This window comes from Acinonyx jubatus, chromosome E1 (assembly GCF_027475565.1).
Source record: "Acinonyx jubatus isolate Ajub_Pintada_27869175 chromosome E1, VMU_Ajub_asm_v1.0, whole genome shotgun sequence".
Lineage (NCBI taxonomy): Eukaryota > Metazoa > Chordata > Mammalia > Carnivora > Felidae > Acinonyx > Acinonyx jubatus.
The window spans coordinates 2,243,641-2,262,575 of NC_069397.1; the positions used below are offsets into that span (position 1 = coordinate 2,243,641).

Sequence of the window (18,935 nt, forward strand, 5' to 3'; positions counted from 1 at the left end):
AACCTGAGGGGTAGTGGCTGCCTGGTCTGGTCAAGGTTATTTGTACCAGAATTCTTCAAAGCCCCCACCCACCTGACCCACAACTTCCCTCATTTTACTTGCCTGTCCCATTAGACAAAGTAAAGGGGGGGGGGATGAGGAGTTGAAGGTAGTGGGGGGCTAGGAGTGGAAAAAGAAAGCTTGCCGTATCCCATGACTGTCACTTGTTTTGTGCGTCGGTTTCCTTTCAATTTGGAGACAGGGTTGCACCTGGTTTAAGGCGCATGGGCCACTAGGATCTTGTGCCCAGCAGGCTGTGTGAACTGGACTGAGTTCATGTTTCTGCCTGGAGGTCAGACCAAAGTCAGCTTGAGCCTGGTGGCTGCGGCCATTATGGTGAAGCATGTAGGGTCACCAGGCCCTCACACCTCCTCGGTTGCTGGAAGCTGTGGCCCCAAGAGGGATAATACAGCTGCAGCTCCCAGGATCCCTGTGGGACAGGGCAAGCGTGTCCCTGTCCAGCCGACCCACCAGCCACGAAAACAAGTGCGCTTGGCGTACTACGGAGGAGGACAGTTTGTTTGTCTTGTTGGTTTATTGGCCTAGAGAGTTGGACACACACACAGATGCGGAGATAAATATTGGTCAGTTTCTCTAAATCTGGGTCCTCACTACATATAGAGCTATAGTCTGTAGAATTCTAAACCTTGCGTGCTGTGGCACAGAACCAGTGGCCTTCCCATTCCTCCGTCACCCCTCTTCCCAGGGAGCATGGGGAAAGAGGGCACAAACTGACAAGACCCCAATGACTTTCAAAAGACGAGATTGCAAAATCCCAAATTTCCAACCTCTGAAATTCACAATATTCAGGTTCCCCAGCTCAGATACATATTTTTAATCTCCGATTTTGCCACAATCTCATTGATTGCCCAGAACGACCACATTCTGGAAACTATTTTCCTAAATCGTCATTTAAAAAAAAAAAAAAATGTCTACAATCTCAGTTCTCCCAAAATGTCCACAGTTTTGGAATTTTGACCTGTTCTGAAATTCGAATTGCCCGGTCCACCCTCAACTCCTTCCATTTCCTGTGCCTTTTTGCCTCAGAGGAGTGCAGGTTAAGGATCTAGGGGAAGCAATGGTAGCATCTGCTCCCTGCCTCCAAGGCCTTTCTGTCTCTCTTGTGGTTCCGCTGTGTGTATGTGTGTGTGTGTGTGTGTGTGTGTGTGTGTGTAGGTGTGTATATATATGTGTGTGTAGATATATATATAAAATTTGTGTGTAGATATATATATGTATTTTTTATTATGTTCTTTTTTCGCAGTTTTTCTAAAGTGCCAGAAACAAGATTTGTGGGAATTTTTTAGTGATTTTTTTTTTTTGCATTTTCCCGTTTTAAGCATTTTTCCCCCTTAAAAATTGGAACTTGGTACATTCAGTAGGAAACTCTTCACTCGGACTGTGGCCAAGACCAAGAAAAGTGCAAAGAGACAGAGGAGGAGTGGAGGAGTGATACTCCTCCATGGTTAACATTCAGGAGCCTGTCAGAAACCTCCCCCTTCCTATATGCTAGGAGGGTCAGATGCTCCTGGTCCTTCCCTCGAGCTCACCTCCCTCCAAAAGCCATGGTCTTGCCCTTTCAGCATCGTTGAGAGGGCGGCCATCTTGGCCCCAGAAAACAGTAGCTGGGAAAAAGCTGCCATTTAGGTGATGGCAGCCTTTCCCCTTTTTAAACTGCACTCCTGTAATTCCCATTTGTCAAATTTCCTCCCCCAAACTGGCTCTCCCCTTGTGAGCTGTTTTTATTTGGGGGGGGGAGGAGGTGGGTGGGATGGGAAATGTTCATCCAATCACAGAGTGGGGACGCCCGGTCATCAAAGAGAATTAGGAGCAAACGTTTCTTCAACTCCCCTGCTGGAAGGAAACATACGGACCCCTGACCAGGGTTAACTAGTGCAAATTAGGGATTAGGGACTGTTTCGGGTCCCTGCACCCCATCCCTAGGCTGGGATCTTTGGGTGTGGGGAACTGAGTCAAAGATGGGGTGTAAGGTGCTATTTTGGAGGAAAAATTGGTGGGGATACCCCAAAGCCCACCAAGGGAGTAGGATGGTTCCCCAAAAACCACCTGGAGTGAATGGTGAGGGAAGCGACACTGGGGAAGATGGAGGTAAAAGTAAGGACGGGAGGTCATGTGCAAATCTTGGGCTTACCCACCCATCCAACCCCCATCACTTTTCTGGCTATTTGGTCTAGTCTGGGAGAAACCATCAGGAAAAAAAAACAAAAAAAACAGGGAGAAAGTAGATTCTCTTCCCCATCCCATATGGAGCTCCTCCCTCCTGGCCCCCAAATCTGATTTAGCCCAGAAGAGGCCATAGGTAGAGGCAGGAAGAGGTGTGATCTACTCACCTCTTTGCCTTGGAAGAAGAATCTGGGGCTCACTGGATTTGAGGGTCAAGATAGGGCTGAGATTAGTGCTGCCCTGGGCTGGGGAAGTGCTCAGCCGTGGAACAGATGGGTAGCCCTCCCCCCAACACCTCCTTGACCTGGATGGGAAGAGGCCATCTCCAGAGTCTAGGAGAATGAGGAGGAATGTGGAAGATCCAAAGGCATGGAAGCCAAAGAAGGCATGGCGTCTTAACGTGAAGGGAACAGGGACACAGAACCCCACCCCTGGGAAGAATGGAACCTGGAGCCAAGCTCCCAGATGGGTGGGTGTTGGATATCACAATGGTCTGGTCCAGGCCCTGGGCCACAGAGAATGGAATGTGCTAGGAAGCATCTAGGCAGGGGCTTGGAGAAAGCTGCACAACGAGGGGAGGTCACTAGGCGAGAGAGATGGTTCCCCCCCCTCCCCCGGGTTTACGAATCAGGAGGGTGGGTTAGACATTCAGAGCTGGTGGGGGCCGTGAGTAGAGATTCCTAGAAGTATATTGCTCAGTTGCCCCAAGGGCTGAAGAAGGGATGGGGGCTGGCCCTGCCCCTCGCGGAGGCCATTCCCTGGAGGAGAACCGAGAGAACCGAGAGAACCAAAGATCCCTCCCCAGGAGACGGGAAAACTACAATCTCACACAAAGCAGCCTGACCCCTGAGCTCCAGGGGCCCCCAAGTCCCTGCACAAGAGTGTGGAGGGGCTCCCAAGGGGCAGGGAAGCCAGGGAGCTGGTAGTGGCAGGGGGTTCAGGGAGGGTGGCATCTGGTGAAAGGGGGGAGGTGGGCCCAGAGCTCACCCCACATCTCCCTTCTGGGTTCTCTCAAGCCCCGCCCTTTCCCCCTCTCCCTTCGGGGGGACTGGGGGAGGAAGAGTCGGGGGAGGTGGAGTCGGGGGCGTAGGGGGTGCTGCTTGAGGATTGACTGCGTAGCCAAAGACCCCTGGAAGGAAGGGGAGGGCGCCCCCACCCTTCTCGTCAGGTAGGACCATGTTGAGAGCAACCGGGAGTGCGGTCAAGTTGCTGAAGTTGTAAGGGTAGGCGGCAAGGAGCTGGGGGCCATAGACCAGTGGGTAGGGCTCGGGGTAGAAGGTGACTTTGGCGGCCCCCATCCCCTCCACGCGGTCCCCCTCCCCGGCCCCCACCGGCCCCTCGCTCCCCGCTTTGCCCCTCCCACCACTAGGTTCCCTGCCGCTCCCGATCAGAGCCAGTGGAAATTCCTGCACGGGCGGATAGGCATAGGTGCCCCCTCCTGCCACCAGCGGGGGCTCCTCACCCCCGGAGATGACAGGGTCCTGGAGAGACGCGGTCTCGGAAGCTTCCTCCGCGGCCGCGCCCCCGCCCCCTGCCTCCCCGCTGGAAGAGGAGACTTGCATCTCCTGGGGGGCCTCCTCCTTGACATCCCCGGGTCTGGTGGCAGCGCTGCCCTTGGAGTAGGCGATGACGGGCGTGGGGGTGCCCCCGGGCCGCTCGGCGGCGTGCCTCTGCGCGTGGCGGCTCAGGGCGGCCGCCGTCTTGCACACCTTGGCGCAGTGAGGGCAGGCGAAGCGGGTGGAGGGCCGCCGGCCGGCCCGGGAGCCGTGCGCGCCGCCGCCGTGCGCCTCCTGGTGCTTGCGCAGCTTCCGCAGGGTGGCGAAGGTCTGGGCGCAGTCCCCGCAGCGGTGCCTCCGCTCGCCCCGGGCGCGCCCCGCGGGGCCCTCGGCCGCCGCCGCCGCCGGGGTGTCCTCCCAGCTCCGGCGCTCCGACTTCTGTCTCCAGCGGGGCTGCCGGCGGCCTCTGGGCAGCGCGCTGCCCCCGGTGCTGCCCGCGCCCGCGGCTCCGGCCTTGCGCTTGGGCTTGTAGGAGTAGTAGGGCCTCCAGAGCTGGTCCTCCCCGCCGGCGCTCGCTTCCTCGTCGTCGTCGTCGTCGTCGTCCTCGTCGTCGTCGTCGTCCTCGTCGTCGTCGTCGTCGTCGTCCTCGCTCTCCTCCACCTCCTCTCCGCTCAGCTCCCCGGGACGCAGGTCAGTCTCTGAGATGCGGCGCTTGACAATGGCCTCCTCCCCGATTCGCACAGTGATCTGACACAGTGGAGGTGGAGCCTGTAGCTGAGAGGGGCCCCGGCCAGGCCCCGCGGGGGGACCCCCACCCCCGCCAATCCCGCCGGCTGGCTTGGCCGTGTAGGTCAGTGTCCTTCCGGCCCGTGGGTTCCGGCCCTTGGCCTCCTCCGTGGCTGTGGCCGGCCCCGCGGCTGTGGCCGGGCTGCCCGCCGTGGCGGGGCTGGTCGGTGTGGCTGCAGGCTGAGGGGGAGGAGGCGGGTACTCACGTTTTTTGGGGGGCCTCGGGGGAGCGGTGTAAGTGATGACCGAGGCAGCCTGGGCTCCCCCGGTGCTGGCCGGGCCCCCCCCTGCTCCACCACCGCTCCCGCCCCCGTGCACAATGACCGAGGGAGCTGGGTGGGCAAAAGTGATAACAGAGGGTGGGGGGCCGGGCTGGGGGGCGGGTGGGGGGCCGGGTGGTGGGCTGGCAGGCATTGCTACAGGGGCCGGCGTGTTGAGGCTTGGAGAAAGGGGGGCCTCGGGGGCTCCCTGGCTGTAGGTCTTATAGGGCCGCTTGGCTGCCCGCATGGGGAGCAGGCGGTACAGCTTGAGGGTATTGAGCTTGGGCTTGTAGCCTCCATTGGGTGTCTTCTCACTGGCTAAGAGGCCGGGGCTAATGCCATGGAAGGCTCGCTGGTGGGTCTTCAGGTTATAATAAGTGACAAAGGTCTCCCAGCAGAAGATGCACTGGTACCTGGGCCGGGACAGCAGGGAACAGGGCAGGGACAGAGACGCTGGAGTCAGGGGCCCGGCAGCCAGGGCCTCAGCTTCCCACGTCCTCCGCTCAGACCTAGAACTCCCCCAGCCATTCCCTCGCCCTCCTTTCATGCTGCCTGTCCTATCCTGCCAGCTTCCGGGGAGGAACACCCCCCCTCGTCCTAGCTCAGGGCCCCCCCGGGTGGCTGGGAGTCACCAGGCCCCAGCTGCTCCATCTGTGAACCGGGAAGAAGCACGCACCTCGCCTAACTCACAGCTCCGGGGACAGAACGGGGACACGTCTTATGAACGGGGACGTATTATGGAGACACGTGTCACAACTACCAGACAGGCCCGCGCTCCCCACAGTCTTGTCCTGGGAGGACAGCTTCTTCTGCCCTCCTCGGCCTCGGGCACAGCACCAGGCCCCACCCCACCCGGAGCATCTGGGGGCGCTGGTGAGCGTTCACGGAGGGAGCGGAGGCAGGGGGGAGGCAGGTGCGTGAGCGACCACGAGCAGGCGAGCAGGGGCGAGTGGGTGAGCAGGCCAGCCTCTCGATGACTCTCTCGGCCCCCCTCCTTCCCTTGTCAGTGGTCCCCGCGCGCGCCTCCTGACCCTGCACCCGCCACCCGCGCCCCGATCTCCAGGACCCCCGCGCTCACCTGCGCTCCCCAGTGTGCCACACCTCGTGCTTGGTTCGGTACTCAGCCAGGGCGAACACCTTCTCACAGTAGCGGCAGGGGTACTTCCTCCGCCAGGAGTGCACGTTGCTGTGCCGCTTCAGGCTGGACAGGGTCACGTAGGAACGCTCGCAGGCCGCGCACACGTACAGCACGTGGCCACCCACCACCTTCACCACGTGCTCAGGGCCACCTCGGAAGCCCACCGGCGGGGGCAGGGCTGAGGCATCCACTCCCGCAGGACCACTGGGGCCAGAGCCCCCGGAGCCCAGCCCCGCAGGCCCTCGAGGGCCGGCCCCCCGTCGGCACTGAGCCTCATGGGTCTGCAGCCGCTTGGGATGGATGAAGCTCTTCCCACATCGGGGGCAGGGGAGGGGCCGCCGGGACAGCGGGGGCTGGGAGTCAGAGGCCTGGGCCTCGGCCCTGTCGCCCTCCCAGTCCCCTGCCGGCCTAGGCCCGGGCCCGAAGCTGTCGTCTTCAGGCTGCGAGCTGGCCATGGGGGCTGGGGCAGGAGGTACCCAGGCATCGCCTCCCTCCCCCAGGCCCTGCAGGCGGGAGATGCCCAGACGCCGCCCCAGAGCCCCGATCTCTGCCACGGCTGCCCCGTCCCCTCCGCCGCCTGGGAGTGCGAGCCGGGCGCTATAGATGAAGTTGAGGACATCAGAGAAGGCGGCGGCCGGGACCCCCGGCAGCTCCAGGACCCGGGGTGGGGAGGAAGTGGGGGGTGAGGCCGGAGGGGGAGAAGACGAGGAAGAGGAAGAAGACGAGGAGGAAGAGGAAGAAGAGGAGGACGAGGAGGAGGAGGAGGAGGAGGAAGAGGCAGCTGTGGTGGTGGCCGGGTTGGGGGCAGGGCCCCCAGTCACTGGTGGGAGGGGCAGCGGAGCCGAAGCAAGCAGAGCCTCTCTGAAGAAAGGACTAGACGCGGCCAGGACACTGCGGTGCGCGGGGAACTTGGTGTCTCCAGCTATGAGGGTGACGTCACAGAAGAGGCCACGGAGCCGCTGCTCGTTGAGCTGGCGCAAGACGGCGGGAGCATGGGACGGGTCCGTCACCTCTGCTGGGGGGGGCATGGCGCCAGCCTAGACAGACGAGAACAGGAAGGGGGGGGCGGTGAGCGGGGAGGGCAGCGGAGGCTGTTGGTCAGAGACCAGTGGGAGACTGACAACCTTCCGGTCACAGAAGGCAGGGGTTAATCTTAGCCACGCGACTCTGGCGGGCATCCGACAGTAGTACGTCGAACCTCTGGGGCTGGAAGAGGCTAGGAGTGGCTCAGGTCACGATGAAGGTCAAGGGTGAAAGCCTCCAAAGCCACAGACAGAGAGGAAAGCAGTGGCCACTTCTCTCCTGGCGGGAGGAAGAGGGAGCCCCCACGGGGACTGGTGACCCCTTCACAGGACGCCCGCGTCTAGAAAAACATGACTGCCCTTGCCTCCCGTCCGACTTCTCCCAGCCTCAGACTCTCGCAACGTCTCACCTGAGGGCACAGTCAACATGGAGCAGAGCGGGGGCTGGCTCAGCGAGTCCCTTCTGTGGGGCCTCTTCCTTCTGCGGAGACACAGAAACCGTGTTCTCAGGAAGGGAGCCGGGAAGGAAAGGACCCCAGGAGGGGGGGGCGGCCACAGCCCTTGGGGTCAAAGAGAACGCCCGGGGCTGCTCTGGAGACCCTGACCCTTCCGGGGACCTGTCAGGTTATTTGTCTAGCTGCATCCGATTGGACCTAGGAGGTCACACGCAGATAATTGCAGACCCCTGCCTGCCGGCCCAGAGTACAGGCACAAGGCAATTTGCATAGTCCCAATTCACCTCAAAACAACACGACGGCGGTGGCGTAGTTCAGTCCCATAGGTCCAGGGGAGCCTCTCGGATCAGTCTCAAGTCCCTTTGGCCCAATCTTCGGGGCTCAAAGAAAATCAAAGATTTGCATGTTGTCTTTCATTATAAGAGTCTCATTTCCACATCAAAATAGATTTGCTAGAGCTTTTTTTTTCATTGGACCAAACTGCTAGATATTCCACTTAGGAGAGGACTGCACACACGCACACACGCACGCACACACACACACACCAGGCCCACAAATCTTAGAGGGGGTTTCTGGTGCCAGGTGACCACCAAAGACCATGGGTTCATACATACGTGCCAGCTCGTTGCCGTCTCTGGAGGGCACTGGAAAAAGGCCGCCAGACCGAGAGTGAGGAGGCTTGGGTCCCACTCCTTACTCTGAAAGCTGGTGGCTTTGGGACTTTGGCTTAAAAGGGGGGGGGGGGAGAGAAAGATACCCCCTACCTCACCTCTTGCTAGAAGGCTCATCCGAAAGGAATAGCAGGCACCCCAAATTTGAGCTGTTGTGGTCACCGCACAGAAAGCACCTCACAGCCACTGTGGGCACAGTCAGGGCTTTGGGGTCCCATTTTTCAGTTGAAGATCCAAGTTCCAGAGCCGTACGGTGACATAGCCAAAGTCACACACAGCTGATAATAACCGGGGGGGGGGGGGGGCGCTGATCACAGAGCCAGACCTACAGACCCGAGCTCTGGGCCCCTCATCCACCCTGCATGAAACCCAGGAACACTCTCCTTCCAAATGCCCTGGGTCACACACGTCCTCTGAGATATACCGCATCTGGGGTTCCTCATTACCCGCCCCCAAAGGCTCTTTAGCATCTGGGCTGAAAGGCCTCCCTGCCACAGCCCACTTCATGCTCTGATTCCTCCTGGAGGAGGAAGGTGGCAATGGGGGAGGGGGTGATATTCAAAAGTTCTAACAGCCCCAAGTGCTAGGCACACAGCAGTACCGGGCCAGGTGTTCCCCGTAACATTGCCATATTGCACAGGGGTCGGGAATCCTGCAGAAGCGCCCCTGCCCCCGCCAGCCGCCCTGCATGTGGCCTGGGGTCCAGTTCTGGCTGTAAAGTGACAAGAGAGAAAGGCTTCCCACTCCCTTCCAAGGTAGCCGCTGGCCCCCTGGGACCCTTAAGATCCAGTACCTTCCTTGTATTACCTCCTCTGCTCCTCATCACTATCCTACAAGGTAGTGCTTAGCTTCCCCGTTTTAAGGATTTTAAGTAACCCCTACACCCAACGTGGGGCTCGAACTCACAACTCTGAGGTCAAGCATTGCATCGACTGAGCCAGCCAGGCGCCCTGGCTTCCCCATTTTTAATGGACAGACTTGAGCTAGAGATGTGTGGCCAGTTAGTAGGAGGGCTGAAATCTGATACCAGAAAAGTGTGGTGATAAAGTCTGTATTCTGGGGGTGCCTGGGTGGTTCAGTTGGTTAAGTGTCTGACTTCAGCTCAGGTCATGATCTCACGGTTCATGGGTTCGAGCCCCGCATCGGGCTCTGTGCTGAGAGCTCAGAGCCCGGAGCCTGCTTTGGATTCTGTCTCTCTCTCTCTCTCTCTCTCTCTCTGCCCTTGCCCCTGCTCACGCTCTCTCTCTCAAAAATCAATAAACATTAACAACAACAACAACCCCAAAAAACAAAGCCGGTATTCTGGACTATAGCCCCTCACGATGAAGGACCAGTTTATAGCTGTGATATTTATGATACAATAAAAAATACGTACATAATTCGTCTTCATCCCCATTCCTGACACAGAGCTCCTCAAACTCCTCTAATTTCCCAAGTGATAAGGGTGCTGGGAGCATCTTTGTTGCTAACATTGGGTGGTTGACCCTGAGCCCTGACACAGGGCTCCTCAATCCCTTGGAATTTCCTGGGTGACAGGAGCGTCTTTTGTTCTAATGAGGTGACCTTGGTAGTCTCCTGGAAAGCTTCGGGATGGGGGCCGGTCACCAGAAATACCAAACCATGAGTGGAAGCTTGAAACGTTCAGCCCACATCCCTCCGCCACGGAGGGGAGAGGGGCTGGAGACTGAGTTAATCACGGATCGTGACTACGTGCTGAGGCTTCCGTGAAAATCTCTAGCCTGTGGGGTTCAGAGAGCTTCTAGGTCGGTGAACATGCATGGGACAGAAGGGTGGTGAACCCCAGCCCGGGGAGACGGCAGGTCCTGTGCTCAGGGCCTCTCCAGATTTTGCCCTATGTATCTCCTTCATTTGGCCGTTCGCCTGTATTACCGTATCCTTTATTATACAATAAACCGGTAAACCCTAAGTAAGCGTCTCCCTCCGTTCCATGAGCCACCCTGGCAAATTGTCAAGGCTGAAGGGGGGGGGGGGCATGGGAAACCCCGATTTACAGCTGGTCAGAGGCCCAGGCTTGTGGGTGACTGACATCCGAAGCGGGCGGTCTCACGGGACTGAGTCCTTAACCTGTGGGATCTGACGGTACCTCCAGGGAGACAGGGTCAGAATTGAGCTGAGCTGCAGGACGCCCAGCTGGCGTCAGAGCCTTGGTCGGTGTGGGAAAACCCCACGCATTTGCTGTCGCCAGTGTTGTGAGGAGAGTGGATAGAAAAACAGCACCCGCTAGGGCCCCCGCCGGCCCATCTAGTACCTTTGTGAAAATGAGAGGAAGGGAAAGAAATTCAAGGAGGGGCCCCTTCCTCCGGAGGTAGCAGGCCTGTCTGTACAGGCAAGCATGACAGAAGTTCAGTTCCATGCCCCCCGGCCCCCCTCGGCCAGGCCTGGCCACCTGCACGGGCACGCGGGCTTGGTGCCTCCTGAGGCGTGGCTGTGTGCCGACTGCCAAAATGCTTGGACGAGGCCCGTGAGGGCTTCTTAGAACCACGGAGGTCCCAAGCTGGCCTGGCCCTCGGCGACCGGCCGGACGCATCATCATCGTGGAACTTGTAGCTGCCGTGTGTGACATCCTTATGCGAGGAGCACAGTGCGAAGCATTTTATCTGCACTCAAGTGTCATTTCGACACTTGCAAGGCCCCCAGATGGCCGCAGCGGGGGCTATTGTCAACCCTGCTGTACAGAGGAGGAAACTGAGGCTTGAAATACGCCAACCCCCTCACCTGGGAGTAGAGAGAACGCGGTGCCGGGGGCGACCTGCCCCTGGTCTCGGGGTTTGGACCCAGCTCCCCGGAGTTCAACCGCTACCCTACGAGGTTTGACGGGAGGTGAAGACGGCAGTCACGTGACCCGGGGCCGGTTGCTTCACCCCTCCGTATCTCAGTTTCCTTGTCTGTAAGGCGGGGATAAGGAGCGGTTCCCACTTGGCAGGGTCGTGAGGATGAATGCGCTCCTGGCCGGCAGGACCCAGGGCAGTACTAGGTACGTGCTGAAAGTTCAGTTAACGCTGGTTCTTATTATCTCGGAACTCAGTCCCGGAAAATGGGGGGCGGGGGCAGGGGGAAGCCGTAGAGAAGAAATTCAGCTTCATGGGAAGTTTGGCGGCTCTGTGGTTTTTTAGTTTCTTGTTTGTTTTCACGGGTCCCTCCACTCTTGACCAGCTGTGTGATCTGGGCGGCGTGACTGACGTGGGGCTCTGTGCACCGCCACCAGACGTGCTCTGTCTCTTGCTGTCCCCCCTGCCCAGAATGTTCTTCCCTCGGGCAGCCCCGGGCCTCGCCGCCCCACCTCCTTGAAGCCTTGACTCAAGTCACCATCTCCTGGAGGCCTTGGTGGCCACCCCCACCTCCCCAGACTTCCTACCCCCTCCCTTCCCCCTTCTCCTTGGCACTTAGCAAAGCGTACTATTCATGTATTTCTAGAACGTAAGCTCCAAGGGAGAGAGATCCTTACTGCTGTTTTCACTACTGTCACCGGTGCTTAGACCGGTGCCTGGTACAAGGGGAGATTTAAAATTGGTGAATGAATGAATCTGCCTTCTTCAGGGTCTTCCTGGGGTCTGTCCACCCTCAGGAAAGGAGCCATCCCTCAGTGCCAGACTGAGCTGGCCAGCAGCCGGGATGACGCATATAACTCGACCCCTTCTGGGGCCCTCACGCTTTGCCTGATATACTTCCAGTGCTTTCCGTGGGCTGTCTCACGGAACGACTTCCTCAAAACAGCCACCCAGAGTCAGTATTTATATGATCCCAGTTTGACAGATGAGGAAACCGAGGCTCGTGGAGGGGCACGTCCTGCTCAAGGTCACACAGCTTGTGAGCACCAGAGTCAGAATTCAAATCTGGGCTTATGTGAACCCAGATGCTAAATCTTTTCCCCCTGCCACGGCCCTGATCCTGCTCTGGAGGGGCCTACGGCTGGCCAGCGGGTTACAGAAATCACAGAAGGGCTCACGTGCTGAGTGCTAACTGTGTCACGACTGACCCCGCCCTTTCCTCCACTCCCCGCATCCAGCCGTCACCAGGCTGGGTCGGATCTGCGGCCCAGCTCGGGAATGGCTCTGGAAACCTTCCCTTCAACCCGCCTCTGGCCCCCGAGCAAGCTCAGGCCCCAGTTAACACTTGCGTGGCCCAAGGCTCTTCTCCCGCCTCCAAGCCTCCTCTCACTGACGGTCCGCGTCCCCAGAAACCTCCGCTGGTCTCCACTCACTCGGGAATGAGGTTCAGATTCCTCAGCCAGGCACTCAAGGGTCCAATTCCAATCTTCCTTTCCAATCTTGCCCGGTGTTGGACTCCCCTCGAGCACCCAGGGCGCTCCCCCCCCCCCCTCAACGCGCCCCACAGCCCCCTGCCTTTACCCTCCTGGCATAAATGCAACCTTCCCTAACCTCTTCCCCAAAGCCCTCCAAAATGTGCAGATGTAACTCAAATGCCACCTCCCTCTCGGCCCTCCCTGACCCACAGGGCAAGGACAATCCCTCCTGTGCCTGGCTTATCAACATTCTGTGCCCCCATGGCCGGCACCCAGCAGCAGATATTAGATTAGGTTCTCACTCCCAAGGCCAGGACTGTCCGAGTCACTGTCTCAGCACACTGGTCTTCCGACACGACACCGACTGGTACAGGTGCTAAATTCTGGAGAAACTGGGGAGAAGTGTGTGTGTGTGTGTGTGTGTGTAGGTGGGGGGTGCACAGAGAGGCCCGCAGAAAGCTTCAGAAAGGCAGCAGAAAACAGTGTATAAGCACACAGGATCTAGAAGCTGACTGCCAGGTTCAAATCCAGCTTTACCTCTTAGCAGCTAAGTGACTTTGAGCAAATTACTTAACTTCTCTGGGCCTCAGCTGTCCCATCTGAAAAAGGGGGGTAATCAGGACACCTACCTCCATGGGGGTTTGCAGAGAGTAAATGAACGATCATATGTGAAAGCACAGAGGACAGCGTCCTGGTACCCAGCGAGCGCCAAATACGGGCTTACTACTATTGTCATCAGCCAAGCCCCGAGGAGGGGACCCCCAGCGGCTGGCACAGGCGTAGCCCCCAAACCGTAGCTACTTACCAGGTACATCTCCCATAGTGCCACTTACGCCCCTGTTGGAAGATAGGCAGGGCAGGTAATTAGCCCCATTTTACAGATGAGGACCTGAGGCTCACTCGGGGAAAGTGCCGGTGAGGTCGAGGCAGGGCCAGAACTCCTCACTCCCAGGCCTCCTTCCCCCCCACCAGGCCACGGTGCACCTGTTGTTCAGGCCTCACACAGCAGACAGCACCCCCAACTCCCATCTGACAAGAGGGCCCCCGCTGTGGTGCCCACCCACCCACCCCCTGCACAATCACCCTCCCCCCAGCCAGGCCAGGCACAACGCGCGCGCGCACACACACACACACACACACACACACACACACATCTACAGAAGGGCCCAGGCACCAAAGGTGAGGAAAACCTGTTCTGAGCAATCTGCCTAGCGAGCGAATTCCATTCCCAGACCCCTCCACAGTGGCGGGAGCGGCCCAGTGTGCGTCACAGAGAGCAGGAAAAGCAGAGATCCCCGCCAGGGGGGCAGAGAGAGGGTGAAGCAGGAGGAGGGGACTGCAAACTTCGTGTTTCTTTTTCCTTTCAGTGACAAGAGTCACACCCGGCCTTTACGTAAACACGGCCAAGAAGGCGCTGCGTCCCAGCTTGGTTTCCTTGCGGCCGCCAGGCCTCTCCTCCCGGTGACCCTGACACGCCAGGCGGGCCGTTGAGGGGCCAAGCGCTCAGACCCCGCACGGGGACCAGCTGGGCCACCCGACAGCTCCCAGGCCTGCCCTTGTCTGCCCCATATTTATCTCCCGGCCTTCCTCCTCCCGTATCCCCACAGCAGCCTCACGCGGCCACTCCAGCGCGGAAGGCAGGCTGCACACAAGGCTGGCGGCTGATCTCTCCAGTCTGAGGCCCACATTGCCCTTGTCACGCCACCTCCCTCCCCACAAGTGTTTTCTGACCAGCTCGCCTCCCGGTCCAACAGCACGGACGGGCTCCCACAAACAACGTCACAAAAGAATCCCATAGAGAACGTTATAAACACACAGCCTTCCCCTCGCTCGGCTGCCCACGATCCCATAAACACAACCTGCACTTTCCACACACCCCCCCCCCCAGCCCCTTGCACGCTGGTGCCCGCTGCCCCACAAGTACCTGGGACACACCCTGGGGGCCCCCACTCCCCACAGATCCTCAGGACCTGAGTTCTAGACCTGCTCTCCACTTACAACTCACTCCACACACAGACACACAAACCCAACCTGCGGGGGGGGGGGGGGCGACCTCGCTGACACCGGACCACACCTCAGCAGGGCCACAGAAAGGGGACCCGGACGTGACGCCTTCTGACTCAAAGGTACACAACCGCCCCCTCCAAAGGGGCGCGCGTGCACGCTGCACTCTGGTGCCCTCCACAAGCACGCACACTAACCACGACAGCTATGCAGAAAACAACAGTTCAGAAATAGTTCATGTGTACAGCAAAAGACACATACGTGCAAGAAAACACACGCGGGTCTCAAATCTACAGAAAACCACCCATCTGACAAAACTCCGCATGTATCATTGCCCCGCTCCCCAATGCGGACCTGTCACCCAAAGCCACCGGGCCGCATCTTGTAATTCTGCCCCCCACACCATCGGACGCCCCTCCACGAGGCTTCCTGTCCCCGTGGCCCACGGAGGGCCCTACCCGGACCCCTGGCTGCCGGACCAGCAAACAGTGGTGCCCAGGACAGGTTTACCTTGCCCCACAACACAGCGGGAGATACACAATCTCCAGGACTCACAGCCACGACCCTGCCCCGACGGCACGATGGCTCCGGGGCCCCTGCCCGCCCCGCGCACCCCGCACACCCCAACTCTGGGGCGCTGGGCGGCCCACCCCTCCCCCTCTCCGCCTGGCTCCTACGCCATCGCCCTCCCGGCAGCTTGCAGCGCCGGCCCGGGCTCACACCCGCCCCACCCCACCCCCAACCTGCCCCACGGGGGGGAGGGGGGCACCGGGCTGCAGAATTAACCCTTCCGAAGGGGAGGGCGCGGGGCCCCCCTCCCCGGCCCCGGGCGATCGCGCCCCCCCTCCACCGGCCGCCGCCGCCGCCGCCGCCGCCGGACCGGCCGCCGCACCGGGGCCCCCTTAGCCGCCCCCCAGCGCCGCGCGCGCCTGGAGGCGGGGCTAGGCTCAGCCCCCGACCCCGGAGCCCCCAGGTCAACCCCAAAGGGAGCGGTCGCGGCGCGGGGCGCGGCCCGGGCCCCCGCGGCGCCGGGCAGCGGGGAGGGGGCCCGGCTGTTGGCTCCGGTCCGCCCTGGCCCTGCCCGGTTCGCCCCGGGGCCCACCTGACTGCGATGGCGCCGAGTCCGCCAGGCCCGGCTCATCCCCGTGGCCGCCCCCGGCCGCTCCGCTCTCGCCCGCCTCCAGCTCCGGCTCCGGCTCCGGCTCCGGCCCCGGCCCCCCCAGCGCCCGGCCCCGGCCCGGCCCCGCCGCCGCCGCCGCCGCCGCCGCTGACATCATCGGCTCCCCCCGCCCCGGTCCTACCCCCACCCCCACCCCCGGAAACAGTACCCCCCCAGCGCCGCCGCCGCCGCCGAGAGGAGGCCGGCGCAGCGCAGCCGACACCGACGCAGGGCTCCGGGCTCGGGCTCCGGGCGAGCGCGCCCGACGGCCTCGGCCCGGACAGATCGCGGGACGGGACCCGCGCGGCGCAGGGCCGCCGGACGGGCGGGCACCGAGCGGGCGCGGGGCTCCCCGGCTGCGGCACCCCCGCCGGGCCGCACGACCACCCGCTGCCTAGCGAGGGACGCCCCCCTCCCTCCCGCCCCCTGCACGCCCTTCACTCGGCGGGGCACAGCGCCCGGAGCACGCACACCCTCTCCGCGGACACACAACATGGCAGGCTCGCGATCCGAACGGGTGGGTCCCTCAGACCCGGCCTCAGCACACGCACAGGGGCAGCCCCGGACACACGCACGTGCCCACCCACCCTTCCCAGAAACGCGCAGGGACCCCCACCAGGCCGCGGCCCGGGCAGGCCCCAGCCCTAAGGAGCAGACACACGTAAATGACTACCAGTGCAGATGACCACGCAGCTTGGTATTTTGTCCCCACCGGCAGAAATATCCACATCTATATACTTCTGCGTAAATGCAGAGGCCCTGGTGTGCGCCTCCCGGGGCGGCACCGACAAAACACCAGGTGAAAAGCACACACAAGAAACACATTCCTGAAACTCCAGAGGGACAGTCCCAGAGACTCCTCCCTGGTGTTCAAAAATCCACAACTCAGGGGAGACAGAGCGGTCGGCCCTCAGCTCCCTCCCGCAAAACCTTTCTTTGGAAACAAGGTGAGACATAAACGAGTTCATTTAAAACCAAACAAGTCTCATCACAGAGCTACTCCTCCAGAGAAAAAGAGAAGGAGACCCACTTCGGAGGCACAGAGACAGACACAAAGCAAGCAGGGCTGGAAATCACGAGAGAAACTAGGCCCACCCCCACCCCAGCCCTACCCCACCCCCACCCCTGCCTCAGGAAGGTTCCAGGGGAGAACCTCCCGCCCCCACCTCAGGAAGGTTCCAGAGAAGAACCCCGCTCCCACTCCATCCAGGTCACAAGGGCTGGAGCTCCGAAGGGCTCAGGCCCCCTGAGCCAGGCATAGAGGAGGAGGCCCGAGGAAAGATGGTGAGTGCGGGGTCAGGGAGACAGAGCCCCCTTCCCTGTAGCTCCTGGCTGCTCCCTTTGGTCTCTTCCCCCCAAACTTCCCAGCTGTGCTAGAGACACCCCCAAATGAAACTCACAATGGTGTACCCAGATGTCCCTGGAACCTGTGACATCACACAGACGCACGGCATCTGAGGCTGCCTCCTCTTCCCCAGACCAACAGGGCACCCCCCCGGGTCCTCCTTTTCTTCTCCCAGGAATTTACCCAGAGAAACACGATGCCCCTGGACCGCTCACCCCCTGCTTCCTGCTTTAGAGGCCCAAGGCCCACGCTGTATCACCTCATCCACGTTCAGGCCCTTTCTAGCTCCCAAGAGCTCCTCAGCGAGACGGCCCGCCCCTCTACTGTCCCGAGAGACGGGTCCCACAGCCCAGCCTGGCGTTCGCCCTGCCCCCCGGTCCCCTGGGCTATGGCTGCCCTAATGCCCGAGCTCCTTTCTCCCTAACAGGCCGGCAGTCACCCCTACTTCAACCTGCCCGACTTCACCCAGCCATCGCCGCCCTCCACTCCGCCCAGCCTCCCCTCGCACCAGCGCTGCCGGCCCTCCGATGCCACCAAGGGCCTGCTTGTGGCCCTGCTGGGTGGGGGCCTGCCCGCTGGCTTCGTGGGCCCCTTCTCTCGTATGGCTTACCAGGCTTCCCACTTCCCCTCGCTGGAGCTGCTCATCTGTCGATGTCTCTTCCACCTCCCCATTGCGCTACTACTTAAACTGCGCGGCGACCCTCTGTTGGGACCTCCCGACGTCCGGGCCCGGGCCTGCCTCCACGCCCTGCTCAACGTCCTCAGCATCGGATGCGCCTACAGTGCGGTTCAGGTGGTGCCGGCCGGCAACGCTGCCACGGTCCGCAAGGGCTCTTCCACAATGTGCTCTGCCCTCCTCGCCCTCTGCCTCGAGAGCCAGGGTCTCAGCGGCTACGACTGGTGTGGCCTGTTGGGCAGCACCCTGGGACTCATCATCATTGTGGGACCGGGACTAGGGACGCTGCAGGAGGGGACCACGGGCCTCTACACCGCCCTGGGCTACGTGCTCGCCTTCCTGGGCGGCCTCGCGCTGTCGCTGGGGCTGCTGGTATACCGCTCTCTGGACTTCCCCTCTTGCCTCCCGACGGTGGCCTTCCTGTTTGGCTTGGTGGGGCTGGTGGGCTCTGTGCCAGGCCTCTTTGTACTGCAGACCCCTGTGCTGCCCAACGACCCTCTGAGCTGGAGCTGCGTGGGGGCGGTGGGGATCCTGGCCCTGGTCTCCTTTGTGTGCGTGAGCTACGCAGTCACCAAGGTCCACCCCGCCCTGGTGTGCGCCGTCCTGCACTCCGAGGTGGTGGTGGCCCTGATGCTGCAGTACTACGTGCTCTATGAGACAGTGGCACCTTCTGACATCATGGGGGCAGGGGTGGTGTTGGGTAGCATTGCCATCATCACCGCCCAGAACCTCAGCTGTGAGAAGGAAGGGCAGGTGGAGGAGTGACATTGAACTTGAGAGCCTGGGGGTTGGGGGTGGGGGGGGCAGGGGGAAATAGAAGGAGAAGGAGAGACTGGCAGGCAAGCAGGGGAGGGCACGTGACCGGGAAAGAACTGGAGATGGGAGAGGGGCACCCCTTGGGAGTCAAGGGTGACCTGGGGACTCAGTGGAGAAGGGACTGTCTGGAAGAGCTGGGACGAGCGTGGGGATCAAGAGATGTGGAGTCTAGGCTGGGGCTTGGGGATCAGGACGTGACTGTGGGGTAAGTAAGGTCTGAGGAGCACATCAAAGGGGTGAGGCAGGCCGGCCGTGAACCACGGGGAGGATTTTCCCCTCAGTAGCAGACAGAAGAGCACTGGGGTTGGGCTGTTTGGGGCTTTCAGGCCAGCGGACAGAGCCAGCGGCCGGCGTGAGGGAGTGTGCCTTTTTCCCTTAGAGACAGTTTCCTTTCCTCATGGTTATGCTCCCCCCCACCCCCGGGGTGGTGACGTGACATTGACATCAAACAAGGATCACTCTGAATGTGGCTGTGCCGTTGGTGTCATCTCTGCTTTGGAAGGAGAGCGAGAGCCCTACTCGGCTCTCATTGGAGAATCCCTTGGGATCCTTGCCCCCTCTCCCCCCTCTCCCCCCGCCAGTCTTATTTCTGAAATATTCTGGAAGGGGGAGGATGTCCT

General features: G+C 60.8%; 2 protein-coding genes across 7 annotated transcripts; one reads left to right on the plus strand and one right to left on the minus strand.

Moving 5' to 3' along the window:
* Positions 1–550: 550 nt before the first annotated feature.
* Positions 551–16,170, minus strand: ZBTB4 (zinc finger and BTB domain containing 4). Of its 6 annotated transcripts, XM_053212362.1 has the most exons (6): positions 15,422–15,574; positions 13,121–13,152; positions 7,665–7,760; positions 7,336–7,406; positions 5,844–6,940; positions 551–5,178 (listed from the first exon to the last, which is right to left on the minus strand). In XM_053212362.1, exons 5-6 carry the CDS (start codon positions 6,929–6,931, stop codon positions 3,207–3,209), a joined length of 3,060 nt encoding a protein of 1,019 aa, XP_053068337.1. In that variant the 5' UTR covers positions 6,932–6,940; positions 7,336–7,406; positions 7,665–7,760; positions 13,121–13,152; positions 15,422–15,574; the 3' UTR covers positions 551–3,206. The 6 variants fall into 6 exon arrangements, with proteins under 6 accessions (XP_053068337.1, XP_053068340.1, XP_026903610.1 ...); XM_053212365.1 differs by lacking the exons at positions 13,121–13,152; positions 15,422–15,574 and adding an exon at positions 16,152–16,170; XM_027047809.2 differs by lacking the exon at positions 13,121–13,152 and having other exon boundaries at positions 15,422–15,579.
* Positions 15,663–18,784, plus strand: SLC35G6 (solute carrier family 35 member G6). The gene is made up of 2 exons (XM_027047813.2): positions 15,663–16,762; positions 17,251–18,784. The coding sequence occupies exons 1-2, from the start codon at positions 16,760–16,762 to the stop codon at positions 18,262–18,264; spliced, it is 1,017 nt and encodes a 338-aa protein (XP_026903614.1). The 5' UTR covers positions 15,663–16,759; the 3' UTR covers positions 18,265–18,784.
* Positions 18,785–18,935: the final 151 nt, after the last annotated feature.